We start from the raw sequence: 27332 nt of genomic DNA on the forward strand, positions 1-27332 counted from the left end.
TCACAACAATAATCCATGTATAGTATGTATCATGTTAATTTATAACCAACCTGCTCTGCATTGTGTTGTTGGTTTGGTTTCTGCTCAATAGATGGCCATCATATTCAGTGAGGAAGATCTGAAAGACATCAAGCCCCCATGTGTCCTCCAGAGCTTCATCAACCATAATGCCGTGCTGTATAAGGTGTTTGTAGTGGGAGAGGCCTACAGTGTGGTGCAGCGGCCCTCGATTAGGAATTTCCCATCTGGACCCACAGGTCAGTTGAGTCGCACCGACATCCCTATGATGGGCGATTCAAAGCATTTCATGTATTTTAACTCTAAGAATCAAATAGTTTCAATGCTTAAAACTTTCATTAGCGTCAAATACACTACTGTTCAAAAGTTTGGGGTCAAGGAAATGAATACTTTTATTCAGCAAGGGCACATTAAATTGATCAAAAGTTGCAGTAAGGAAATGTTTCTTGAGCATCAAATCAGCATATTAGAATGATTTCTGAAGGATCATGTGACTGAAGACTGGAGTAATGATGCTGAAAATTCAGCTTTAACATCACAGGAATACATGCCCCCGGTTTCAGCTAGTCTCAGACTTAAGTGCATGTTTGAGCTGTTTTAACTGAAAGAAACTTGCACTTATATATATTAAAATTTGTCAGCGCCATTGTTTTTGTCTCAAGATGTTCACCAATAATGTTTTTTTTTTTTTCTAGGGCACGTTTATAAAAGTTACTTAAATGTCCTAATTTAACTAAAGCTTAATCCCTGTCTGTGAAACCAGGCCATGACATTTTTAAAATATATTATTTAACAATATTACTGTTTTCTTGGTTTATATACCTTGGTGAGCATAAAATAATTCTTTCAAAAACAAACTTTTGAAAGGTAGTGTGTACAGTTTTATGTTAATGTGTGCTGTTATGCGTCCCTGTGTGTGTGTACACATGTTGTGGACCCGCCTATAGGTGCATATTACTAACGTGCTCTTTAAATAACACAAAAAATACTGCGCCATTGACTTTCGACCAGGTTTTTGTTGGTCAATGGCGCAGTCATTTTCAGTTGCCTCGAAATAGCAATGCGCCGACAATGCGCCTGAACACACCTCATTTTCAGACCAGCACGCCCATGGGTAAACAATTGGACACAAATGCATTTGCTATTTAAACATCGTGGCCCTGGACGTGAAAATGATAACTGCGTCAGAATGAAACTAGCAAAAAACACTTGCCTGGCGTGGCATTGCACCGGGTGTATGATAGGGCCCTTCGTGTTGATCAAAGTACTTCTCATGTGGAAAGACAAATCTGCAAATTGCACTCTCTGTGTGTCACAGATGGGACACAAGTTCACCGGGCGGCCAATAAAAACACTTTATAGGGTGCCAGGTCTAGGAATTTAGACATCGGGTCTCTTTCGGCTAGTTTTAACCATCCACACAGGCATATACTAACAAATTTACTTAGTCTGGAACTTTTTATAAGATTACCTTATGTTTGAAAGCTGTATCAGAAACAAAGTGAGATTGACATTAATGGCACTCGTGAGCAACTCTGTGTGATGGCGAGGCCTCTCAGCCTGTCTTGACCATTCTGTCAACATATGTTGCTGATGTTTAGACCCTTTCCCTCTCTTACAGAAAAGTGCTTTATTTTGTCCTTGACGTGGTATTCATTAAATAAGCAACTCAAAGCTTTTTCTTCTCAGATGTCAGTGAGGTTTGGTGAATTATGCCCCCGATGGACAATCAAATTTACTGTTGCCCAGATTTTGTCATTTTTGTTGCATAAACTTTACATCCAATGAAGGATTTGGGATTTGCTGAATAAATGAAGCTTAAAGGACAACAACTAAAATGTTGAGAACAGAATGTTGAGGGGTCAGATTTTTTAAATGTCTTTAAAAAAAAGCAATTAAAGCTGCATTTCTTTGATTGAATAAAAAACTGTAGTATTGTGAAATATTATTGCCGTTTCTATTTTAATATATTTAATACAATTCATTTGTAAATGTAATGTATTCCTTTGATGGCAAAGATGTCCACGGTCTCTTTTGATGGATTTAATGTTTCCTTGCTGAATAAAAGTATTAATTTCTTTTAAAAAATCTTGATGAAACAAAGTTCGAGACAAAGTTTTGAACAGTAGTGTAAAAAGGTTTATAGTCTGAATTTGAAAACTGAACAAGTTTTTTATCCTCTAGACAGGAGAGCAATATCTTTCAACAGTCATCATGTGTCCAAACCAGAGTGCTCGTCTCACCTGACCTGCGTAAGTCAACATGCCTGTTTAATATTTATTACTCAAGTAAAGTTTTAACTCCTTCAAGTCAAGAGAGATTATGCTTTTCTTCAACTCTTCAGTAAACATTTGAACGGTACCTGGAAACATTGAGCGAAATCCTTACCAGTACTGTTCAAATTTAAATACATTTTTCAAATGTTTATATGTAACTAAAAAAGCACATATAAAATGTTTGAACCATATGTTCAACAAAAAGGCATTTCATACCTTTTGTCCCTTTTCTGGTTTCCTCTAGAGGGACAACATGGAGGGCAAGTACTGGGCACCCAGCAATGATGTCATTCAGAAGATTTCCAGAAGGCTACGACACGCCCTCGGCATTTCTCTGTTTGGAATTGACATAATCATCAACAACCAGACCGGTCAGCACGCCGTCATCGATATCAACGCATTCCCAGGTACGTGCAGTTCCGAACAATCCTTGGGGTGGGTAATATACTGTATGTTATCTTTATACATTGAACTCTATTCCCACTTTCAAAATCAGCAATGCAATTAAAGACCACATGGTGTCAGTATGGAATAATAAAGAGGCCGGTTCCTGCATGTTAATGTATTTGCATGTTAAATATATATATACAGTCAAACCAAAAATTATTCAGACACCAGATATATTTTTTTACTAGTGGGTGCAGGACACTATATTTCATTTATGTAAGTGAGGACTAGGGTTGGGAATCGTGAGAAGTTTTCCGGTTCCGGTTCTGGTTAAGGTTCCGCCTAACGATTCCGGTTCCGATTCCAGTTCCATTAAAATGATTAAACAAAAAGTGGTAAAGGAAAAAGGCATGATAGCGCAACTCAAACAATCCTTTTTGTGTTTATTACTTGCTCTCAAATTAATTTACAGGTTGGCAATGTCAAAAAAAGTCCTGTATTGAACATATTTTACAGTATTAATTAAGCCATTCTTGCAAAAAAATAATAATTTATGGACATTAAAATTAAATATGTTCAAATGAACCTCTGAAATTGTCTTATTACATTTTCTCTCTCTGTCTCTGAATAAAACCAAGTTATAAATTATATTTATTAATTAGTTGTATATTAATTTAATAGTAATTCAGTTATTCAGCGAACTTGTGAATAATAAAGGGTAATTCAGCATTACATCTCTCTCTCTCTCTCTCTCTCTCTCTCTCTCTCTCTCTCATTCATCTTATATATATATATATATATATATATATATATATATATATATTCGCACACACATTGCACCAGAACCGTTTTTCGGAACCGAAACTTAGGAATTTTGCGCAGGTCTGGTATTTTTCAAAAATCAGTATCGGTTCTGCATAAGAACCGGTTCTCGGTTCTCAACCCTAGTGAGGACAGCAAAATAAAGTAAACTGTGACATAGTATACCCAAAAATTCTTCATACAGTGGACTACAAGTAAAATTGATAAATTTGGGACCACAATTATTCACACACTTAAAGGGTTAGTTCACCCAAAAATGAAAATTCTGTCATTAATTACTTACCCTCATGTCGTTCGACACCCGTAAGACCTCCGTTCATCTTCGGAACAGAAATGAAGATATTTTAGTTGAAATCCGATGGCTCTGAAAGGCCTCCATTGGCTCAATGGCACGGGACACTCTCAAGACCCTTAAAAGGTACTAAAGACGTCGTTACAAAGTCCATCTCACTACAGTGGTTCTACAATAACTTTATGAATCGGCGACAATAGTTTTTGTGCGCAAAAAAACCCTAAATAACGACTTACATAGTGATGACGATTTCAAAACACGGCATCATGAAGCTTCGAAGCGTTATGAATCAGTGAGTCGAATCAGCAGTTTGAATCGCCAAATTTCAGCAGTTTGGCGGTTTGACACGCGATCCGAATCATCATTCGGCTCAGTGATTCATTACGCTTCGAAGCTTCATGAGGCCGTGTTTTGAAATCGTCATCACTATATAAGTCGTTATTTAGGGTTTTTTTTGCGCACAAAAACTATTGTCGCCGATTCATAAAGTTATTGTAGAACCACTGTAGTGAGATGGACTTTGTAACGACGTCTTTAGTACCTTTTAAGGGTCTTGAGAGTGTAACGTGCCATTGTGCCAATGGAGGCCTTTCAGAGCCATCGGATTTCAACTAAAATACCTTAATTTCTGTTCCGAAGATGAACGGAGGTCTTACGGGTGTCGAACGACATGAGGGTAAGTAATTAATGACAGAATTTTCATTTTTGGGTGAACTAACCCTTTAAGGGTTTTTTCTTTAATTGCTAATGCTACCTTTTACACCACAGACTGAACAAAATCAAGCATTGCTTGGTCATTGGTTGACCTAAATTGGTTTTATCTAATTGTGTAGTTAAATTTAACAGCTGTCAGCTGATTGTTTGATTGTAGTCCATTACACACCTTTATCAAAGTTATCTGACATTATCAAAATGAATTTATTCTGACACAGTTTAACTCAGAGTTCTTGTCATATTTTATTACCATTTTCTAAACTATAGCGAATACACTCTGATAATGTGAGAAATGTTGAAGGTGTCTGAATACATTTTGGTTTGACTTTATATATAGTATAAGATTTTGTGTCTAAATTAAATAGACTTTTCACTCTATAAAGGCATTTTGCTTTCAGCTTTACATCATTATTCAACGAATGTCCCAAAGTGAGGTGTAGAACATTTTGAAAGAATGACACAAGTACATTTGAAGCCCTTTATTTAAGAACTCTAATAGTATCTGCAGGCACAGCTGTGTTTGTCGGCTTACAGTATATTTAAAAGCCACCTGGCCTTCCTCTCTCCGCTTGTTGCCATGGTGATCTTGTGTATGTAGCACTTTGAAATCTCTCTGTGGTACGTCCAACGAGTCCCGTGACACCGCAGGAGTGAGACAACAGATGATATCTTCCATTTATTGATCTGCCTCTCAGAGCATTCACAATCCTTTCACAAACCCATTAACTACTGTAATCTGAAACGACCTTCATTTTTACCCAGGTTACGAGGGGGTGCCCAAGTTTTTCGATGACCTGTTGAGTCATATCACCAGCGTCCTGCAAGGTCAGGCATCTAGCGGAGCGGCATGCAGTCATCTGAGAGCGAACGGGATAGCGCAGAGCCCGTCTGTGGCCTGCGGGATGCACTGTGGCTTGCTGGGAAATGAAAGCAGTTGGTTGATGGACAGCGAGGGGATAAAGAAGGGTCCCCATCAAGGACTGAGTTGCGGCGGCGCTTGCATGGCTCCAAACTTTCACCAGCATGGCAGATCGAGTTTAGCAGCGGAGACGTCTTCACAGTGACACGGAGAGCCAACGCAATATGAATATTTCATTACTGTTCACAAACCAAATGAACCCTCATCAAAGGGTAGGTGTATAGAAAAGTCCTTTGTGCCAAATGTGAATTGTGTTGCAAATGAATAAATATGTATTGATTGTCTTCTCATTTATTTAATGTTTAAAACATTTTTTTATTAATTAATGTTGCACTGAATATGATTTTCAGAAAAAAGGGCTTTGTGGAGGAACTGAAATATATTGTTAATATATTCATGAGATACTTGAAGGGAAAATAAGTGTCATGATTTGGGTGTAAGGCATTGCACTGTTTAAATAATTGTCCAGCTGGCACTAAGGCTTCTCTTCTTGGGTGCTTGTTGAATTCTGGTCCATAAAGAAAGCTTGAAGTCCTTTAGTGCTGTCTGAAGCATTAATCTGTTAAAAGACAGCAGGAGAAGTTCTGCCCGTTTTTAAAAAGACTGAAGGTAAGATTTTATTTAGGATAATCATTTCACATCTAGAGGGCCCGGAAGCAGGTGCTATGAGATTGTATAGGGTTTATGCGTTGTTTGCAAACAACCAAACTTGCATACTAGGGAGAGTTCACCCAAAAATGAAAATTCTTTCATTGTGTTATTTCAAGCCTCTATGACTTTCTTCTGTGGAACACAAAGGAACATATTTTGTAGAATGTTTCAACTATTTTGGTTCACACAGTGAAAGTCAATGGGGTTCAAACAACACTGAAACTTTCACTGAATTCACTTTCATTGTATAGACAAAAAAAGCAAATTTTTCAATATAGCACCTTGATAAATAACGACAGTGTTATTGGGTTAAATATCCCTTCAAAATCATTGACAAATGTGTTAAATTTGTTTTTGTTTGTCGGTCTGTTCCCAGCAAGCAGTAGCCGTCATTTCACCGTCTCGGTTGGCTATAGACCCGATATAGTCTGGCTATGAGCAACCCACTTCTAGCCAAAATAACCTTGAATTTGGTTACATCAGTTTTGCCAAAATAACTTGTGAGATGTACGATATTCCATCATGTAAGCAAAGTCAACAGTGATTACAGGGTGTTTGGTTTCATTTCTTTGACATCTTCATGTTCTAGATGACTAGTCTATTCTTGGGCTATGATAAGACGTATATTACATTTTCACTGACAGCCCAAATTTTGCCTGGTTTTGGCCTAGACGTCAGGGCTGTGTTTGAACGGCTATTAGACGTCTTTTAAACGCAAAATTGCTTGCTGGGTTTTGTGCCCCATCACATTGTGTTGTACTTGTACATGATGTATACTTTGTAAATATGTTAATTAATTTTTTTTTTTCTGAGATAGAAAAAGAGCCTCTGAAATAACATAAAACAATGAAATGGACAATAAAACCAAACTTAAACATTGGGAATTCTTTGATTCATTGTTTGTCTGCTGTATTGACATCAGTTAAGGTTTAGTTCAAACTTTGAACGTTGCATGGAATCAGTTTGAAACACATCATTTTGATCTTTATTTGTTTTCTTGAATCCCAAAAAGCATTTAATTACAGTCATCACCATATCTAATAAAAACATTATTGCCTATGGATCACAAGACTCCATAATATCAGGTGCAATCTGTATATTAAAATGTCAACCTAGTGTATGATAATTCTGTGTAGCTTTTAGCAAATATTTGACATTTTATGTACTCAATGCCCAAATTTCTTCAGGAAGCAAGCACGATAAAGCAAAGCGGACAAGCTGGGAAAGGAAGTGAAGCGATCTGACTCAAAACCTTAATGTTTGACACCAGAGGAGTCGCTTTGAGGTTTCATATTACACATGGAGGGAATGAGCAGAGAATCTGCGGCGCCGAGATAAGAGCTTACGCTGCTGTGGACTGAGCAAGGAGGTGAGAGCCTCATCTCAAGTTAACATGCCTTTCTACTGAAGGAGAGATGAAGGGCAGAGTGGAAAGAGAAGGAGAGCTGGAGCGGCTCAGACTCGTCTCAGATCATGAAGTTTCTGAGCCACACTTTCTAGTTCAGACTCAATGGCAGCCAGACTCTCTATCTCAGCATCCTGATGACAGAGGAGAGACAAATCAGGCCATTAGTGAATCTTAAAATCATAAACCATTTATATTTATACACTACCGTTCAAAAGATTTGGGGTCAGTAAGTTTTTGTTTTTGAATGAAGTCTCTTATGCTCACCAAGGCTGCATTTTACTTTACAGTAAAAACAGTAATATTGTGAAATATTATTACAGTTTAAAATAACTGTTTTCTGTTTTATATATTTTAAAGTGTAATGTATTCCTGTGAAGGGAAAGCTGAATTTCCGTCATCATTACTCCAGTCTTCAGTGTCACATGAATCATGATCCTTCAGAAATCATTCTGACATGCTGATTTGGTGCTCAAGAAACATTTCTTATTATCAATGTTAAGCAGTCAAAAGAACATTTATTTGTAATAAAAAAAATATTTCGTAATATTATAAATCCTTGCTGAATAAAAGTATTCATTTCATCCCAAAAAAACCCTTTCTGACTATTTGCAGAACCACTAGGTTTAAAGTAGGTTAAAGTAAACATATATTCACCAAAAATCTGACGATATTAGAGATTTCATTATACACAGTGATATATATACTATATGTGATGCCTAAGCATTGTAAACATGTGTTTGTACATATAAGTGGGTTGTTGTTTTTTTGTTCAGACAAACTGTAGGAATACATATTTAAATATGTTTAAGACGGTTGTTATGTTTTTGTCCTTTTTGGGGTTTGACCAACATTTTCACCATGCACCATGGATTTAAAGGGTTAGATCACCCAAAAATGAAAATTCTGTCATTAATCACTCACCCTCATATTGTTCCAAACCCGCAAGACCGTTCATCTTCGGAACACAATTGAGGATATTTTTGATGAAATCCGAGAGCTCTCTGACCCCTCCATAGACAGCTATTTAATTAACACTTTCAAGGTCCAGAAAGGTAGTAAAGACTTTGTTAAAATCGTCCATGTGTCTACAGTGGTTCAACCTTAATTTTATGAAGTGATGAGAATACTTTTTTTGTGCAAAAACAAACAAAATAACGTTTACGTAGTGTAAACAGTGCAGCGCTTCCAGAGCGCCGCCTTACCATTGGCCGACACTGTTCACATGAGCACCACGCATACGCACGAGGTCGTTCTGCCGTAGAACTCAGAAGCACTGCACTGTTTACACTCAATAGTGTAAGAGTCTGACACAGGCTAGAAGAAATTGTTGAATAAAGTCGTTATTTTGTTTGTTGAACTACTAAGGCTAACATTAAGATTGAACCATTTAACGATGTTTTTACTACCTTTCTGGGCCTTGAAAGTGTTAATTAAATTGCTGTCTGGAGGGGTCAGAGAGCTCTCGGATTTCATCAAAAATATCTTCATTTGTGTTCCGAAGATGAACGAAGGTCTTATGGGTTTGGAACGACATGAGGGTGAGTAATTAATATAGAAATTTAATTTTTGGGTGAACTAACCCTTTAATAAAAGAAAAAACGTTTTGGATTTTATCCTTTAAGAAAATGTCAACTAGGTGTCATACCCCTGTCTTCCTGCTACCGCTGCCCTCTTCATCTCTTTTGTCCTGTGGTTCGCTTCGTGCCATGAGCTGCAGCTCCTGCTCCTCTGGGCTCCTCCACAGCACCCCCTCTTGATCTTCTCTCTCCTTAGAGTGGTGTGGCGCTTCCCAGTGCTCATCCAGTTTTGGGCTGGTCTCGACTCTCTTGTGGGACATTTTGTTAACACGACTCCAGTGCTTCACTCCAACCTCTCTCTTCTTCTTGTCCTCTTCTTCCTGCTCGACTTTTGAATGTGCTCTCTCTGTTTCAGCTTCCTCGTGCTCCTCTCTGTCCTCCATGATGGATTGTTTTAGGTCAAGATTTGCTTTGAGATCATCTGTTTGCCCTTCAGATAAAAAGAGAACAAAGTTATGATTATTATACTATATCTTATCTATCATTCTTTATCTCACTCTATTCTCGCTCATTATTCCACATACACACACACACATTTTTCACTTTAGTGCAGCTTCAGCAAAAGCAGCACTCTTCTAAATGAACCGCTCTCACTTGCCAACTCGCTGCTCACTGCTTGATGCCACTTATCCTGAAAAATAAACCCTCGTCCTGCCATTCTATCTGTATTAATGAACACAGATTTCCAAATCATTGTTTCTATTAACAAATACACTAAAGCAAAGGCACCCAAAATGACTGGCATTTTTCACCAAGTTCCTCTGAGCTCTGAGGGCCACTTTTAACAAGCTGCAGGCAGCTGGCTGATCTGGGCAGCCTCCAACATCAATTATTGAATCGATTCAGCGGGCCACAGCACAGCATGGATTTCATTTCATAGATGGAGGCGCTGTCACACTGGCCTGTTCATGGAGCACGGTTAAATTCCCCTATCAATCTTCATTTACCATCCCTCCCTCCTGACTCCTCTTTTAACCTTGTCCTGTTGTAGACACATCTCCTGCTGTTATTCCAAACCTCTTCAGCAAAATGAGTTGTGCCTGTTATATGAATTCTCCCTGGACATCCCTGTTACTCACACTCACACATTTCAAGAGGAGTGATTATGTTGCTATTGATCGAATATAAAGCAAGGTGACAAATCTTTATCGGAGCACTACGGCTATTTGTTCAGTCTGCTGGGCTTAAAGCTGTACACACTTGATCATGGATGGATTATGGTCATTTGAGGTCATTCATGTTGCAATTGTGTCTTTTAAAGGTGCACAAAGGGCCCTATCATATGCGACGCCACAAGTGTTTTTTGCTAGTTTCAGCCTGGCGCAGTTATCATTCCAGTGTTCACATTGTTTAAATAGCACAAGAGTTGCGCCCATCTGTTCGCCCATGTTTTGTGTTTATTTAAAGGGTGCGTTAGTAATATGCTTCTATAGGTCGGTGCACAAAGCGTGTACACTCTGCTTATTACACACACAGGGACGCACAGCAGTACACAAAAATGTTTAAATATTAAAAATAAAAGGGTTCCTCTCTGGAGAAGCATTCAGTCTTTCCGCTCGCAAATTCCGCCATTTAAATAGCAAAATGCCATGGCGCAAGCGCAACTGGCTTTTAAAGGGACTGGGAGAACTCTGATTTGTTTATTGCACATTACGCCAAAACACACCCGCGACTAATTAAGAGGCTAGCTACAACTCTTTTGGACCATGTGCCTGGCGACAATTTTTTTCGTCATTAAACTAGCAAAAGTGGATTCGGACACACCTTAAGAGCACCTGCGCCATGCGCTTCAGACCATGCGCTCAGATCGTTAAAATAGGGCCCTATGTAACTTTTGGCGCTCTAGCGGTTGGTAAACACTACTGCATGTATCTTTTGCTAAAGAACATTGTAGCCGGAACTACTTCTCTCTGTTTATGAGGAAAAAGGTATATGAGGAGTCACACAGGTACTGAGCAATTCCGCAGCGCTTGTCGTCCCCTCAGGTCTAAAATAGTCCAGATATAAACACTTATTATTCGTGATGTACTCGCTCATTATATAGATGTCAAATTTTAACAAAAAAAATTGACAGTGTAGAAAAAAACACAATTAAAAGAGACGACAATGTACCATGAGTATGACTAGGTAAAAAAATAGCTTTTCTGAACTCATTATTTACAATTATTTATTGCAATTTAGCATTTTATGAAAATAAAACATTAGCAATTTTTGCTTATTTTTTTGTAATATATATATATATACAAACATTTTACCTGCAGTCATGAATATTGAATAAGACAAAAAGACAAAATAATGGCAAAAAAGCTGTTTCTATTGAGTTAATCACAACGCAAAACAAATATTTAATGCCACCAATGTCCGATTCCTGAATAAAGGATTCTGATACGCTGTTTTTAGTGAATCAAAAACATACAGCGTGACCAAGGAAGTCTGGTTAATGAACAAAAGACTCTTATAAGCTGCTTTTGTTTTTTTGTGAATCAAAAACATACAGACATGACCAGTGTAGCCCGATTCCTGAAACAAATGACTCTTATGATTCATATTTCATACTTTTAATTCATATTTCAAAAAGATCAGTTACTGGTTTGAAACAGTCTGAAACCCTGTGTTATTTACGACATTAACAGAGAGATTTTTTTATATTATCCCCAAATTAATCAGAAACGATTTGAATTTAATCAAATTAGAATCAGAAATCAAATTGAATTGAGAGTGTGAATAAGAATGAGGAAAATGAGGAAATGAGGAAATGAGGAATGAGGAAATCTAGAAGTATAGAGCACAAGTATCTTCTGTTGGTGCCGTGGAGGAGCCTGGAATCATTTCTCTCTTTTTGTTTTTGTATTTTACATTGTGGCAGTATTGATGGCAGACATTCAAGCACAGTTCATCTATCAATTGTACATCTGCAGTGGCTTGCCTCCAGGTATCGAGCCACAACAAGCTTCTCAACAGGAGGGCCCAGAATTTGATGAGCGCAGAGCACTGGCCCCATCGGGACGGTCTATGATGTCTCCTCGCACCTAATCTACAGTCAGATTGCTGCTTGCTATATCATATCATAATAAATGTTGTTCTAAACTCACATATAAACTCAGAAAGTAGCACATATGGCATCCCACATATCACATTCATCATTACCCTCTTTATGGTGAGCCGGATCATTTTCCTCATCCTTTTCCAAGCTGGAGAGTTTCTTCTCCTCCTGTTTCTCTTCATCCCTTATTGTGGCCTCCTCCTGTGACTCTCTTTTCTTCTCTGGTTTTATAGAGTTGGAGATGTGATTGTTAGGAGTCTCGTCTTCTTCACGCTCCTCTTCCCCAGCAATCTGGTTTCGTTTTTTAGACTCCTGCTCTGTCTCCTCACTCTCCCGGGAGCTCTCCTCTCCTGCTCCTCTCTTCTCTGCATCTTCTGTTGGTTTATCCATGGCAACCAACATTGACTGATCATCTGTAGGATGGTAAATGGTGAAGTTACGTGATTATTTGTGTATCATTTTAATCTGAATAAATACACTTAAAAAATATATGTTTTATTCTATTATTAGGCCCAAGCCCCAAAGGGGAGGGTTTATTTTTAAACAGGGTTGGATAAATCCTTGTGGCTGTTAAGCCTGGAACACACCAAGCCGACGGTCGGCGGGCAGTTTTTGTGCGTCGGCCGACTAAGTTTTCTCAGTGTGTTCCGCACCGTCAGCTGAAGCTGGTCCTCATCTGCTTTTTTTGGAGCTCGTAGCTCGGAGCTCGTAGGTCAGTCGGGCCATCTGTTCATTCTGATTGGCTGTTCAGCTAGCGAAACGACGAAGTCAAGAGGGAACAGAACGCTCTTCTCAATTGTTTGCATTTCTCATTCTGATACATGTCACACATTTCTGAAATATCACGAAGCCATCTGTGGTGAGCAAGATTTTGGGCTGCTTTTTCAGGCACCGTTGTTTATGTTTTGTATCCCTGTATCTCTTCTGGTTTCCCACTTTGAGTAACTAAAACAGACTACTGCGGCTGCCACCAGCTGGTACAGAAACGTATTTCCTCTTACGCAGATGCAGAACGGATGTGCTACTTGGCCCGGGTGTTGAGCATCGACCCCGCAGTCTGCTTTCGTCACCACTAGTTTGTCGAGTGTTGTAGAGTGTTTTAAAACTAGTGAAACATTTCCTTTTTTTATTCCACATTGCATTTGCATGTACTGTATATTCTAAACATTATCAAAAACGTCTCGGTTACGTATGGTAACCCTCGTTCCCTGAAGGAGGGAACGGCGACGTACGTCGGACGTACCGACGAATTGGGATCACTTCTGGGAGCCCCTATCAGCTTCGAGCTATCTAGAACCGGCCAATGGACAATTGGCGTGCGAGATTTGCATCTCGCGCCCCGCCCCGCGCCGCGGGTATAAACAGGAAGCGAGAGCGAATGCACGCTGTTTTTCACTGAGGAGCCACACGTAGTGGCTCGACCTGCAGTGATGGTACAGCAACTGTGGCGACGGGACGTACGTCTCCTTTCCCTCCTTCAGGGAACGAGGGTTACCATACGTAACCGAGACGTTCCCATTCAGTCGGTCACGTTCGACGTACGTCGGACGTACCGACGAATTGGGATCCCCTATGGAAAACGCCACAGTTACTACCACTTCCAGCGCCCAGCGACGAGCCCCACAGACCCCGATCTGATGCGGGCGGGTAGGTTCACGCAGGGAGAGTCAAAGCTGCTGTTCCGCAAGACCCACTCAGCTGACTGTATTGGATAACGCTGGGAAAGCGTGCCTGTGAAGGCAGCTGCGGAAGCCACATCATGCCCAAAGGGAGTTAACATGTGGAGAATACAAGTATGGGCTGGCCGTGGGCAGCACAACATACGGAAGTCCCAGGGGTGGCCCCGGCCATTTAGGAGGGAGACAACACGTACCTGGGACGGCAGAGGAGCTCTGCCGAGGGAAAGACACGGGCTCGCCGTAGGGAGCCGAACCGTGGAAGAATACACATATGGGACCGCCGTGGGGGTCACTACATACGGAACCCAGCCTAACACAAGTTCCACCAATGCATACGAGTGTTAGACCTGGCGTCGAACGCTCCGCCACGTCCGACTGCCGCGGGTTGCGGAGGACTCAACAGGGTTCGCCGTTCGGGGAACTCGACTGGAGCAGAATAAGCGCACGCATCCGTCTACCATAGGGGAGGGAATGGCGCAGCAAGCCGACACTAGAACGGGTACTTCGGTGTTACTGACTATGGGAAGTGAGCACACAGGAAGACACCGGCTCTACACGGAGGCTATAGAATCTAGCGAACGTGTTAGGTGTCGCCCAGCCCGCAGCTCTACAAATATCTGTCAGCGAGGCGCCACGAGCCAGCGCCCAGGAAGAGGCAACACCCCTAGTGGAGTGGGCTCTTAACCCGAGCGGGCAGGGCACGTCTTGGGACTGATAAGCCAAGACGATGGCATCCACTATCCAGTGGGCCATCCTCTGCTTGGAGACAGCCTTTCCCTTCTGCTGTCCTCCGTAACAGACGAAGAGCTGCTCTGAGGTCCTGAAGCTTTGTGTTCTGTCCACGTAAGTCCTGAGAGCACGGACGGGACAGAGAAAAGCTAGGGCTGGGTCTGCCTCCTCCGAAGGCAGCGCTTGCAGGCTCACCACTTGGTCCCGGAAGGGAGTAGTGGGAACCTTGGGCACATATCCAGGCCAGGGTCTCATGATCACATGAGAGTTACCAGGCCCGAATTCCAGGCACGATTCGTCGACCGAAAATGCCTGCAGGTCCCCTACCCTCTTGATGGAGGCCAACGCAGTCAGGAGTATTGTCTTTAACGACAGAACTTTCAACTCAGCTGACTGCAGAGGCTCAAAAGGTTGTCTCTGTAGTGCAGTTAGCACCAGAGTTAAGTCCCAAGAGGGTAAGGAGGGAGGACGAGGTGGATTTAATCTCCTCGCTCCCCTAAGGAACCTGACGATCAGATCGTGCTTACCTAAAGATTTTGCATCTACGAGCTCATGATTAGCGGCGATAGCGGCGACATAGACCTTGAGGGTGGAGGGAGACAGCCTTCGCTCCAACCCATCCTGTAGAAAGGTAAGCACAGATGCGACCGAACATCTTCGGGGGTCTTCTCGGCGAGAAGAGCACCAATCGACAAACAGGTTCCACTTCAACGCATAGAGGCGCCTCGTAGAGGGGGCTCTAGCGGAAGTGATGGTGTCAACTACCGCTTGTGGTAGGTCACCTAGAACCTCCGCGTCCCGTCCAGGGACCAGACATGGAGTTTCCAGAGGTCTGGACGCGGGTGCCATAGGGTGCCCCGTCTCTGAGTCAGGAGGTCCTGACTCAGAGGAATGGGCCAGGGAGGTGCTGTCGCAAGGAGCACTAGTTCCGGGAACCAAGTCCGGTTGGGCCAATACGGAGCGACCAACAGGACCTGCTCCTCGTCCTCCCTGACTTTGCACAGTGTCTGCGCAAGAAGGCTCACTGGGGGAAACGCATACTTGCGTTCTTCCCGGGGCCAGCTGTGGGCCAGGGCATCCGACCCGAGGGTCCCCTCGGTCAAGGAATAAAACCACTGACAGTGGGTCGTCTCTGGGGAGGCAAACAGGTCTACCTGTGCGGCCCCGAAACGACTCCAGATTAGCTGAACCGCCTGGGGATGGAGTCGCCATTCTCCCGGAAGTACCTGCTGACGTGACAGCTCGTCGGCCGCACGATTGAGCAGGCCCGGAATGTGAACAGCACGAAGCGACCTCAGATGCTTCTGACTCCATAAGAGGAGATGGCGGGCGAGTTGCGACATGCGACGGGAGCGTAAACCACCCTGTTTGTTGATGTACGCTACGGCCGCAGTGTTGTCCGTCCGGACCAGAACGTGCTTGCCTCTGAGCGGCACTTTGAAGCGGCTGAGTGCAAGACGAACTGCTAACAACTCGAGGCAATTGATATGCCATTGCAGTTGAGGCCCCGTCCACAGACCCGAAACTGCAAGCCCGTTGTACGTGGCACCCCAACCCGTGGATGAGGCATCCGTGGAGACAACGGAGTGCCTGGACACTTGTTCTAGGGGAACTCCCGCCCGGAGAAACAGAGGGTCCGACCACGGGCCGAAGGCTTGGCGGCACCTCGGAGTCACTTGGACGCGGAGGGAACCGCTGTGCCACGCCCATCTCGGGACTCGATCGTGTAGCCAGCGTTGAAGCGGTCTCATATGAAGCAATCCGAGCGGCGTTACTGCGGCTGCGGATGCCATAAGCCCCAGGAGCCTGTTTCAGTGGAACCGCTGTCCTGCCTTTGAACGAATTCAGGCAGTTCAACACCGACTGGACGCGCTCCTCGGTGAGTCTATCTCCATACCGAGAAAAGAGATCCTCTGCGTGGGGCAGAGTTTGCTCTTCTCCCAGTTGACCCGAAGTCCCAACTGGCTGAGGTGACTGAGCACCTTGTCCCTGTGTTCGCACAACTGCTCTCGCGACTGGGCAAGAATCAGCCAGTCGTCGAGGTAGTTGAGGATGCGAACACCATGCTCTCTCATGGGAGCAATGGCCGCCTCCGCAACCTTCGTAAAGACGCGGGGCGACAGGGACAGGCCGAAGGGTAAGACGCGGTACTGATATGCCCGTCCCTCGAACGCGAAGCGCAGAAAGGGCCGGTGTCGAGGGAGAATCGAGACATGAAAGTACGCGTCCTTCAGGTCGATCGCTGCAAACCAATCTCGGGGACGGATGCACCTGAAGATGCGCTTCTGCGTTAACATCGTGAACGGCAGCCTGTGAAGGGACCGGTTCAGGAATCGCAGGTCCAAGATCGGTCGTAACCCGCCGCCTTTCTTGGGTACAATGAAGTACGGGCTGTAGAACCCGGACCTCATATCGGCTTGAGGGACCGGCTCTATCGCGTCCTTCGCCAGTAGGACAGCGATCTCCGCCCTGAGCACGGGGGCGTTCGCCTCCACTACAGTCGTGAAGTGAACGCCCCTGAACTTGGGGGGACGCCGGGCGAACTGAATCGCATAGCCGAGTCTGATGGTACGGATGAGCCACCGAGACGGGCTGGGAAGCGCTAGCCAGGCTCCCAGACTCCGAGCAAGGGGGACCATCGGCACCACAGACGTACCCGCAGCGGGGCAGCGAGGCGGAACGCAGGGATCCGGCTCGGACGGCATGGGAGCGGCCCGCAGCGGGATCTGAGTGTGCTGTGCAACACTTACCTGCATCCGCGGAGGGGACGTGCGAGTGTGGGGAGGCCGCTTGTGTGCGTCCCGACAGCCGGCGTCCCCTGCTGGCGAAGGGAGAGGTACTTGAGGGTGGCGAGGCATGGGAGCGTCGACCACCGCCAAGCGCGCTCTCTTGGCACCCAGAGATATTGGAAACTGCTCTTTTATTGAAGTTTTGGGTGCCGCTGGCACTGGGGCCAGCGGCGGAACAGACAAACAAAAGATTTTCCCCCGGCCCTCCTCCGGGGGAAGGAGTGGTGCTGCAGCCATCTCCCTCAGAGCAGTTTCCTCCATCTCTGGGTGGCCCGTCTCAGGGCCGCTTGCGACGATGCTTGCCACCTGGCTTGGCGGCGGCCTGAGCGGGCTGGACGTCCTTCCCACGGCCGGCCCCACGCCGACGGCTGGTGGAAGGCTGCTGCGGCGCCTTGGCAGGGGCGGAGGCGGCGGCGGGTGGACGTCCTCGGCGACGAGTAGGCAGCAGCGGGCCGCCGGGGCAGGATGTGCTTGATCGCCTCCGTCTGCTTCTGGGCGGCCGAGAACTGCTGGGCAAAGCTCTCGACCGCGTCGCCGAATAACCCAGCTGACGAGATGGGGGAGTCCAGGAACCGATATTTATCGGTCTCCCTCATGTCAGCCAGGTTTAACCAGAGATGACGCTCCTGGACCACAAGCGTGGACATCGCCTGACCGATAGCACGGGCGGTGACTTTCGTCGCCCGGAGGGCGAGGTCCGTCGCCGTCCGGAGCTCCCGGAGGAGCTCTGGGTCAGGCCTACCCTCGTGCATGTCAAGGAGTGCCTGGGCCTGGTGGACCTGCAGCAACGCCATGCCATGCAAAGCGGACGCAGCCTGTCCGCAAGCCTTGTAAGCCTTCCCAGTCAGACCGGAAGAGAACTTACAGGCCCGGGACGGGAGACGTGGGTCACCGCGCCAGTTAGAGGCGGTCGCCGGACACAGTTGCATCGCGACGGCGCGCTCCACTGGCGGGATTCCCACGTAACCCTTGGCTGGCCCGCCGTCGAGGGTAGTGAGGGGGGAGGAGTCACTCGGTCGGTTTCTGGCAGAAAAAGGTGCCGTCCACGACCTCGTGAGCTCCTCATGCACCTCCGGGAAGAAAGGTGTCGGGGCGGGACGCTGAGAACCAGCGCGACCCACCCCGAGGAACCAATCGTCCAACCTAGAGGGTTCGGGACACGGTGGAGGGTTCCACTCGAGCCCAACCCTTTCGGCGGCCCGGGCAAGCATAGCAGCCATCTCAGGGTCCGGGGCAGCCGTTGCCACTCTCCCAGAGGGAGGCAGTACAACTGACCCTTCATCCCCCGAGGACTGAAACTCCCCCTCCGATGCAGCGATCGACATCTGTTCGTCCGCTGGAGCTCCAAAAGTCACCACTGGTCTCCCGTGGGAGGGTCCAGCGGGTTCCTTTGGAGGCTCTACCGGCTGCGGAGCAGAGGGAATAGGGGCCTGCGGAGATTCACTCGGCGGGTTTGCCCTAAACGTGATCCTCAGATCACCCTGGCCATCCAAAGAAGCAGGTCCACCCGGGTTAGGGGTAGACCTAGTTCGTGGGATGGGTAAGGGGACTCCCCCAGCCCGGAGGTAGGAGAGTCTCGATCTTAACTCCGCGATAGTCATGTTCCCGCAGTGGGAACACGAACTATCCACAAACGCCGCCTCAGCGTGCTGTGTGCCCAAACACGTGAGACAGCGATTGTGACCGTCAGCAGGGGACAGGGAACGACCGCATCCAGAAACGCACGGGTGGTAAGACATCCTGAAAAGGACGGCACGTCACCCGTGAAGCTCTTTTTGTGAGGAAAACGCTCTGTGCTGAAGCACTCAGGGGAACCGCGACAGCGCACGGGATTGTAGTGCAGCCCGTGCCTGTACTCAGACAGAAAAACACCCTACCCAGACCAACAGGGTTGCTGTGATAACAGCAGTTTTCTCTGTGTATCAGAGGCAGCTGGATGAGTCAGCGCGGTCCCGCTGAAAGGTGCCGTTTCTCCAACACGCGTCCTCCTCTGGTTCTCTCCGGTTGCAGATTTCTCTTGATAGCAGCGAAAATACTCGTTCTTTACAGAAGAGTGAGTCCTTCATGTGCCTGTGTGGCTCCGAAGTGAATGACAGCGTGCATTCGCTCTCGCTTCCTGTTTATACCCGCGGCGCGGGGCGGGGCGCGAGATGCAAATCTCGCACGCCAATTGTCCATTGGCCGGTTCTAGATAGCTCGAAGCTGATAGGGGCTCCCAGAAGTGATCCCAATTCGTCGGTACGTCCGACGTACGTCGAACGTGACCGACTGAATGGGAACTACTTTCTGTCACAGTTGTTCTTTTTTGTTTAAAATGTTAAATCTTCTGAATCTCACTCTTGTCTCTCTCTGTCTGTCCTTCCCCTCCCTCACTCCCTCAATATCACTCTTTCTCTCTCTCAGCGTGTGTGTGTGTGTGTGGACTGGTAATCCCTACGTTATGGGGACAAAATGTCCCCACAAGGATGGCAATATCCGAAATCCTCGTCCTTGTGGGGACATTTTTTGGTCCCCATGAGGAAAACATCTTATAAATCAGACTAAATGATGTTTTTTGAAAATGTAAAAATGCAGAATGTCTCTTGTGATGGGTAGGTTTAGGGGCAGGGGCAGTGTAGGGGGATAGAATATACGGTTTATGTGTGTGTGTGTGTGTGTGTGTGTGTGTGTGTGTGTGTGTGTGTGTGTGTGTGTGTGTGTGTGTGTGTGTGTGTGTGTGTGTGTGTGTGTGTGTGTGTGTGTGTGTGTGTGTGTGTGTGTGTGTGTGTGTGTGTGTGTGTGTCAGTTTCACTCTTGATGATTTAGAGTTTAACCCTTTCATTGCTGTGGGCTTTTGGATAAGAAATCCTTAGGCCTTGATTTTTCTATACACGTTTGAATAACAAAATAAAGGCAAAGAGCCAGTTCATTTGTAGGGCACTGACAATATCGTTTTATAATTAGGTTAACTAGGTAGGTTAATAATTAGGTTAATACAAATATTTTTTATTAACTTTGCACTCATTTGAAAGTGACCTATGACATCCTATGACATGATATTCATCTAAATGTAAATGATCTCATGGATGTGGCTGTCATTGGGGCTCCAGCTCCTGCAGTAAATGTGGTGTATTCAAATGACTTTGATATAATCCTTTTAAATTCACCCAGTTTAAATGCATATTGCCCCGCATATACAGTTGCCCTAAAGCCACCGGGGTGGTGGTGGCGCCGGGGATTGGGCCCGTCATCATTGCTTGCAGCTATATTTTAGTTGGATGGATGTACGGACGGATGTACGGACGGACGGAGACAGATAGATAGATTTTTTTATTATTCAATTTTGTTTTCTTTCAGGTCAAAACCTTCAGGTTTGTTTCATCTATAATGAATTCTGCTACAGTGCCTTTTCATGGAAGTGCAAGACTGTGGAACAAACGGTTTAAATGTTTTTTCTTTGGATCAATCTTTCTGACCTCAGCAGTGCAGTACTTGCAAAAACACATCTAGATGGTGTGTTCAAAAGATGTTAACCTTGTGACCACTGACTGCTTACCTCCCTGAATAAGGAGACTGACATTTGAGTAGAGTCAGAAGACTAGATGAAAGTGTATTTGCTGCAGATCATAGAAATGGATGACACAATTTTCAAGGACAGCACTTTTGAATGAGGTCAAATGAGATGCACAATACACTGACAACCCACTCACAAATTCAGGCATAGATTAAAAAACAGTGTTTACTTAATTCTAACAGAATGAGTACAGAATTATATTTAGCCCCCACATACTTGTGCCCACAGACTTCAGCGCTGACATAAGACAAAACTCAGTACCACTGTACCATGGTGTGCATTTGCACTAGTAAGAAACAATGCCCACTAGAAGAGACAGATGTGGCCTCTGCCCTGCTTCTGCTAAGTGCAGCACTATAGATCAGAACACAGTGATTCACCCAAAAATATGCTTCGATAGCACTGGATGACTTTCTTCTGTCCTTTGAAGAGTGAAAAGCAATGCAAAATCAAAGTATTATTTTCATGTGGCTGTTTTCTTTGATAGAATTTATTCTAAGATTAAAACACTGACAATATTTTCTCTCTTATATGCAAAAAGCATGTACTCTATAAGTGTGCATATAAAAAGATGCAACCCTATTTCCAGAAAAGCAAAAAAGAATATGTGATAAGATTTGTTAATTAAACTGACAAAGGTACAAATAAATATTTATATTTTGTAAGCATAAACTAATTTTGATTCTGATGGCTGCAACACACACATATATATATTTACCAAATACAATTAAGTTGGTCAGTACATTGAAAACATTGAAATTTTTTGTTAGTACTTTTGTCAGTTAATTAAAGGTTCCAGAGAATGAACAAACCACAAATGATTGATTTAATTGCATTTTGAAAAGTGTCCCAACTTTTCTGGAAATGGCGTCTGTGACTTACAACAGACTTCTATGGAGTCATGCATCATGGCAATTAAGAAGTGGATTCAGCTCACCTGCAGTTTTCTTCATGTCTCTAGGGAGGCTGGTCACATGATCAGGTGCGTCTCCTGGGTGTTTCTGTGCTCTTTCACTGGCTCCTGAGAAACAGTTTGGTGAAGACACGGACCACGGTCACAAGTAGACATAACAGTTTCTTGGCAATAAAACAGAATCTATGGATTCTCTTTCAGAGTTCATCAGCAATGTTATACAATTATCCACTCTACATTTCAAATGACCTAATGCTGCCAAAAAAGCCATTAGCACCCAACTGTCATTCTGATGCCATTAGCATTTCTATAGGAAACAGAGTTAGTTCATGCTGTCCCAATCTGCCTCTTACCTTCAACAGCGATATCTTGCATCTCTCTGAGAAAGTTTTGGTGGCGCAGGACGCTCACAAGCCTGTCATCTGCAAAATACACAGAACACCTCACACACGGCTCCTATATTTTTAGCAGTCAGCACTTGACTTTATTTTACATTATGTGCGTTAATTGCCCTGAAATGTACGGCCTTCTCCTGAGCAGCACTATTAATCATCAGGCCCGCTGAGACAGAAGAGAGAGAAAGTGAAAGCAAGAAAGATTTTCATTGAATTAACGTTGAGTCAAGCTTTTCCCTTTCTGCTGACCGCCAAAGAGTGTGCGCAGAGTCGGCTGCTCACTCCGTGGCAATGCTATTCGCTCTACTCCATACTTTCTCTCTCAAAATTTCTCAACTTATTCATAATCTGTTAAAGTTATGGTAGAAAACTAGCAGCTGTAGCTGACAGAATATTACTGTGATTAGGGGATGGCATTTTTACAGTTACTATTGCATGTCTTTAAATAATAAAATTGTAATATACTAATTTATTTGAACTATTTCTATTTGTTACTATATTAATAATAAAACAGGTGGGTTCAAGCAGGAAATCTTGGGACTGCCCCTTTTTCTATGAATAATAAAGTAATTCATAATTTATACTTGTATTATTTTTTTTAAAAATTAGAAATTATAATTGTAACAGTAGAAATTATGTATTTGTTAAATACACAATTCAACAAATTATAAGGTTTTAAATTATAAGGTGAATTTTACCTCTAAAATCAATACATTTTCAGTAAAATACATAAAGTAAAATGATATCTTATTATATATTTTTGACTGTGTTTGGTAAGGTAAATTACAATTAACTATGTTTTTTAAGTATAAGTTTTACATTGTTTTCTGTTAAAGGTGCAGTGTGTAGTATTTATGAGGATCTATTGACAGAAATGCAATATAATATACATTATTGCATGTTAATTCAGTGTTGTATAAAGACCTTACATAATGAACCGTTATGTTTTTATTACCTTAGCCATTTCTATCTCCATACACCGCGGGTCCCTTTACAGTGAAGCCGCCATTTTTCACCGCCATGATTCTACAGTAGCCCTAAATGGACAAACGGCTCTACAGAGCCCTAGCTGCTCTCTGCTGTCCCAGACGACAACATCTTTGTCGTGTGTGTCGGCCATCGTAGCTTCTCTATGTGCCTCGAAAGGGAGGGCTGAGCAGTGGATGCCGCTAAAATGTACATAGTGCACCTTTAAAAATACTTACATTTTTACAGTATATTTATGAAATTCTCCATTTATCTGTCCTCCCCTCTCTCATTCTGTCAATCTCTTTCCTTCACTTTTTCTTTGTCCTAGACTCATCGTATAAGCCTCTCACAGAGTGTTTGATTTCACTGTTGTAAGCGTTAACTCAGTAACAATACCTGCCTTGTGAATAGAATGATTGATTTTTCCACTATTAAAGTATCAAAGACCCTGCAATGTGACTGAACAGTGCACGGCAAAGCTTCACACTATGACTGCTAAAGTCATTAATTACTTTGCGTCATTAACTTTAGGAAACATGCAGTCACAGCAGCAATGATATTACAAGCATATATCGATATCGGGAAGGTCACTGCAGATGATAGGGAAGAGGTGCACCCAAGTGCAGCTAAATATATGGAAATAGTAGTAGTCCAGGTGTCACTATTGCAGGCACTCACCAGAGCTGAGGGTTTCAAGGCAGTCCTGGGACACTGGGATGGGATGAGGCTTGGACAGAGCATCCGCAATTACTTCCACAATACACTTCATCACCTTTATAAAGACAGAGAAAGTTGGGATAGGAAACTACCATATACAGAACATGTTAAGATATGGTGCTATATAGCACCAAAAGTGGTTCCTATATGATTACGACGAAGAACAATTTTCTGGTGCCATATAGAACCTTTCTTTAAGAGTGTAGTGACTCTCTAATTGAAAGTTCAAAAGAACAGCTTATAAGTGAAACAGATCTTTTTTGTAACAATGTAAGTCTTTACCGTCACTTTACCGTCACTTGTGTAGCTATATATGAACTCTACACATCCATGAGATCAATGTGATAGAGGACATACAGTATCAGCAGGATGCCAATAATATCTCAAATCCTCCCATATCTAACCATCCTTACTGTCTTACATTTCACTTTCAATCAATGTCATTTCCTCCTCAGTGCTTTCATCCCCCCACTTGTCTCTGCGATTTGTTTGGCTCCACATTCCCCCAACGTCAAACATTTCTCTGCTGTCAAGGAAAAACAGCCTCCCTCAGTAAGGCCAAAGTGTTGCTGAAATGGCGTTATCATTTTACTGAGGAGAGCAGCATCTGTTTGCAACTTGACATTGGCAATGTCTTTTCCCCCAAAATGTCAGATTTGTACAGATTTCTAGATTTTCTAGTGACCTCTATCAAAACAAGCTTTTCAAAACTAGTGACCCTCCCTTAAGGTGTTAAGAAAGAGGCATCTGACAATCTCATAAGTTAAATGAATGAAATCCAACTTCAATTTAAGTTTCATTTCAGTTCATCCTAAAGCACAGTTAGCAGTCATCTGTAGTATGCAGCCTCCTCTGAGTAAGCACACATGGCACCAGCTGTCACTAGGCTGAAGTCGTGTTGTTGAGTCACACTGTCTCACTTATGCTGCTTTCCTCCACACTTCCTGACAACATGGGCTATTGCTGCTGCCATTCTGTACATCCTTATGTTCCTTTTTCTCAAAAGGCTGCTCATCATACACATTAAAATAATACACAATATTGAAACTGAAAACTATGTTTTATAAATTCGTACCTTCACATCCTTATCATCCATGTGACCTGGGGAGACAGGCACTGAGAAGACTAGAAGTAGAGAGAATGTTTTGATCAACAAAACCTTAATACTATACAATATGATATAACCAAGAATTAGCATAGACTTAAACCTGGGTTTAATTAATGTCTTTTAAAAGGGCCGTTTTTTATGCGAGTCGTTTACAACAAACAACCTATCATAAACTGCTTCGGTGCTTGATCTCATTAAATATTCTTGTTCTTTGTACAGTCGCTGAAACTTTCACGCGCTGCGTGTAATCTGAGGGAAACCCGTTAAATTATTTTTGCTTTATGTTGTAGAAGACAACCAGAGTGATACAAAGATAAAAAAGCGGCTATTAAAACTGGCTGCGCTGTATTGGTCAAATTAATGTTGCTGACCTTATGCAAACGTTAACCCTGCGTTTACGAAATAGCCTATCGAAGATGATTAATTACCAACCCAGAATAAAGTATTAACACTATAAAGCATTAGCATGGAACATGATAAACCACAAATACGCGTACAAATGTCAAGTGTGAAAAGCCCATTTGCGTTCCTCGCAAGTGTTATATCCGATGTCCTTGGTGCTGACAGAGACATGGAAGAGCTCACATAAAATATACAGAATCAGCACATCATCCAAAATATCATGAAGTATCCCCACGACAACTTAATACGTTACGTGATCATTTGTACACATTGCATACTTACCGAAATTCACCAGCACCACGAGACCAGCGCATCCTCGTGCAATCATTTTCTTAATGTGAAGTGCAGGCAACCGTTCTGTTTAAAGTGACGAACCGTCGTGCCAGAGCAAAGCGAATGAACGTTAGGACTTTTCTTTCCTCAGAGTGAATGAAAACACTCGCTGATTTATGGATGCATTATGCGCATAAGGCGTCTGCTCTTATTTGTTTCGCTGGCTCCACAGATCACACTGCCTCAGTGTCACTATCACAACCGCAGCGATGCCGCCTTTATATAGAAGACTTGATGAAGAGGAAATGACATCAGTAGCCTATACAGTTTTTCTCCATTGGTTTGGCTCATTTCTTGAAACAGAAATTACATTCTCAAAACAATATGGACAAATCTCCAAACCACTTGGCAATTGTTCACAACAGAATAGCATTTCTCATTCATTTCATCAAATTGCAAAAGTCTAATTACATGTCTCAATGTCTCAGTACATCTTTGCAAATTATTACAGTTTTTCTCAGTCGCTTTGGTACATTTCTCAGATCTTCTACCTGTTCAATCTTCACATCATTGTGTCACTTGTGCACATCAAAAAAGCAGTTTCTCATTTCTTTGAACAAGTTGCAAATGCTTGTGTAGCCTTAGCCTACATCCATGCAAATGATTATGTACAATTATCTGCTGTTTCCTACATTATCCGTTGCTTATGTCATGTTGATCAAAATGTATTATAATGGGTCTCTGTTGAATAGTCTTACCCCCCACAACATTTAGGCATTAATTCATATATAAGTCTTTACATGCAAAATGGTTGAACAAGTTGTCATAAAATGTCAAGCATATTTCTATACATTTCCGTTAGACGTTCACATTTCTACTTTTGTTTTTCTGTTTTTTTTTCTCTTTGTGCTATGCAGTGCTGTCTTTTCCTTTCTGTATCGCAATGACATGTTCTGTCAACAAATTACAGTGCAAACAGTAAAAGCATAAATGTGAATCTTGTCCAGTCTCTTGCATTCAAACTCCCACATACACTAAGGTGTAACCTACAATTTACAATAATTGTCATCCAAATTTTAGCCATATTTACATCAGAACATCCCTCCAGAAACAGTTATATTGACAATATGACTAAGCAATTTGACTGTCTTATCCATACACAATGATACAAGGACTTGTCATTCTGATGGCACTGACATGTTCATTGACACAGATATTTACTTTTGAGAGATGAACTAAGGACTTTGAGCAAGAGACTGGCTTTTGCAGGTAATCCATGGTGTTTTGCTATTTGTACGAATTGTTTTGAGAAATTGAGAGGGGAAGAGAGGGGAAGGGGGAAGAGAGGGGTAGAGAGGGGTAGAGAGGGTTAGAGAGGGGTAGAGAGGGGAAGAGAGGGGTAGAGAGGGGTAGAGAGGGTTAGAGAGGGTTAGAGAGGGGAAGAGAGGGGTAGAGAGGGGTAGAGAGGGTTAGAGAGGGGTAGAGAGGGGTAGAGAGGGGAAGAGAGGGGTGGGAAGGGGGTAGAGAGGGGAAGAGAGGGGAAGGGGGAAGAGAGGGATAGAGAGGGGTAGAGAGGGGAAGAGAGGGGTAGAGAGGGGTAGAGAGGGGAAGAGAGGGGTGGGAAGGGGGTAAAGAGAGGAAGAGAGGGGAAGAGGGAAGAGAGGGGTAGAGAGGGGAAGGGGGAAGAGAGGGGTAGAG

General features: G+C 43.5%; 2 protein-coding genes across 2 annotated transcripts in view; one reads left to right on the plus strand and one right to left on the minus strand.

Moving 5' to 3' along the window:
* The window catches only part of itpk1a (inositol-tetrakisphosphate 1-kinase a), a 21391-nt gene extending 14430 nt beyond the window's left edge, over positions 1–6961 (plus strand). The window contains exons 8-11 of the mRNA XM_079831651.1: positions 92–257; positions 2203–2270; positions 2539–2701; positions 5272–6961. Coding sequence (XP_079687777.1) covers positions 92–257; positions 2203–2270; positions 2539–2701; positions 5272–5573 — 699 coding nt within the window. The 3' untranslated portion in view covers positions 5574–6961. The remainder of the gene's footprint in view (positions 1–91; positions 258–2202; positions 2271–2538; positions 2702–5271) is intronic.
* On the minus strand, positions 6959–25950 carry chga (chromogranin A). Its single transcript, XM_079831652.1, has 8 exons — positions 25644–25950; positions 24927–24976; positions 23813–23906; positions 22124–22192; positions 21795–21878; positions 12212–12520; positions 9133–9494; positions 6959–7618 (listed from the first exon to the last, which is right to left on the minus strand). Exons 1-8 carry the CDS (start codon positions 25687–25689, stop codon positions 7535–7537), a joined length of 1098 nt encoding a protein of 365 aa, XP_079687778.1. The 5' UTR covers positions 25690–25950; the 3' UTR covers positions 6959–7534.
* Between the last annotated feature and the right edge of the window lie 1382 nt (positions 25951–27332).

The sequence above is a fragment of the Gobio gobio genome (genome assembly GCF_949357685.1).
Source record: "Gobio gobio genome assembly, chromosome: 12".
In the NCBI taxonomy this organism is placed as follows: domain Eukaryota; kingdom Metazoa; phylum Chordata; class Actinopteri; order Cypriniformes; family Gobionidae; genus Gobio; species Gobio gobio.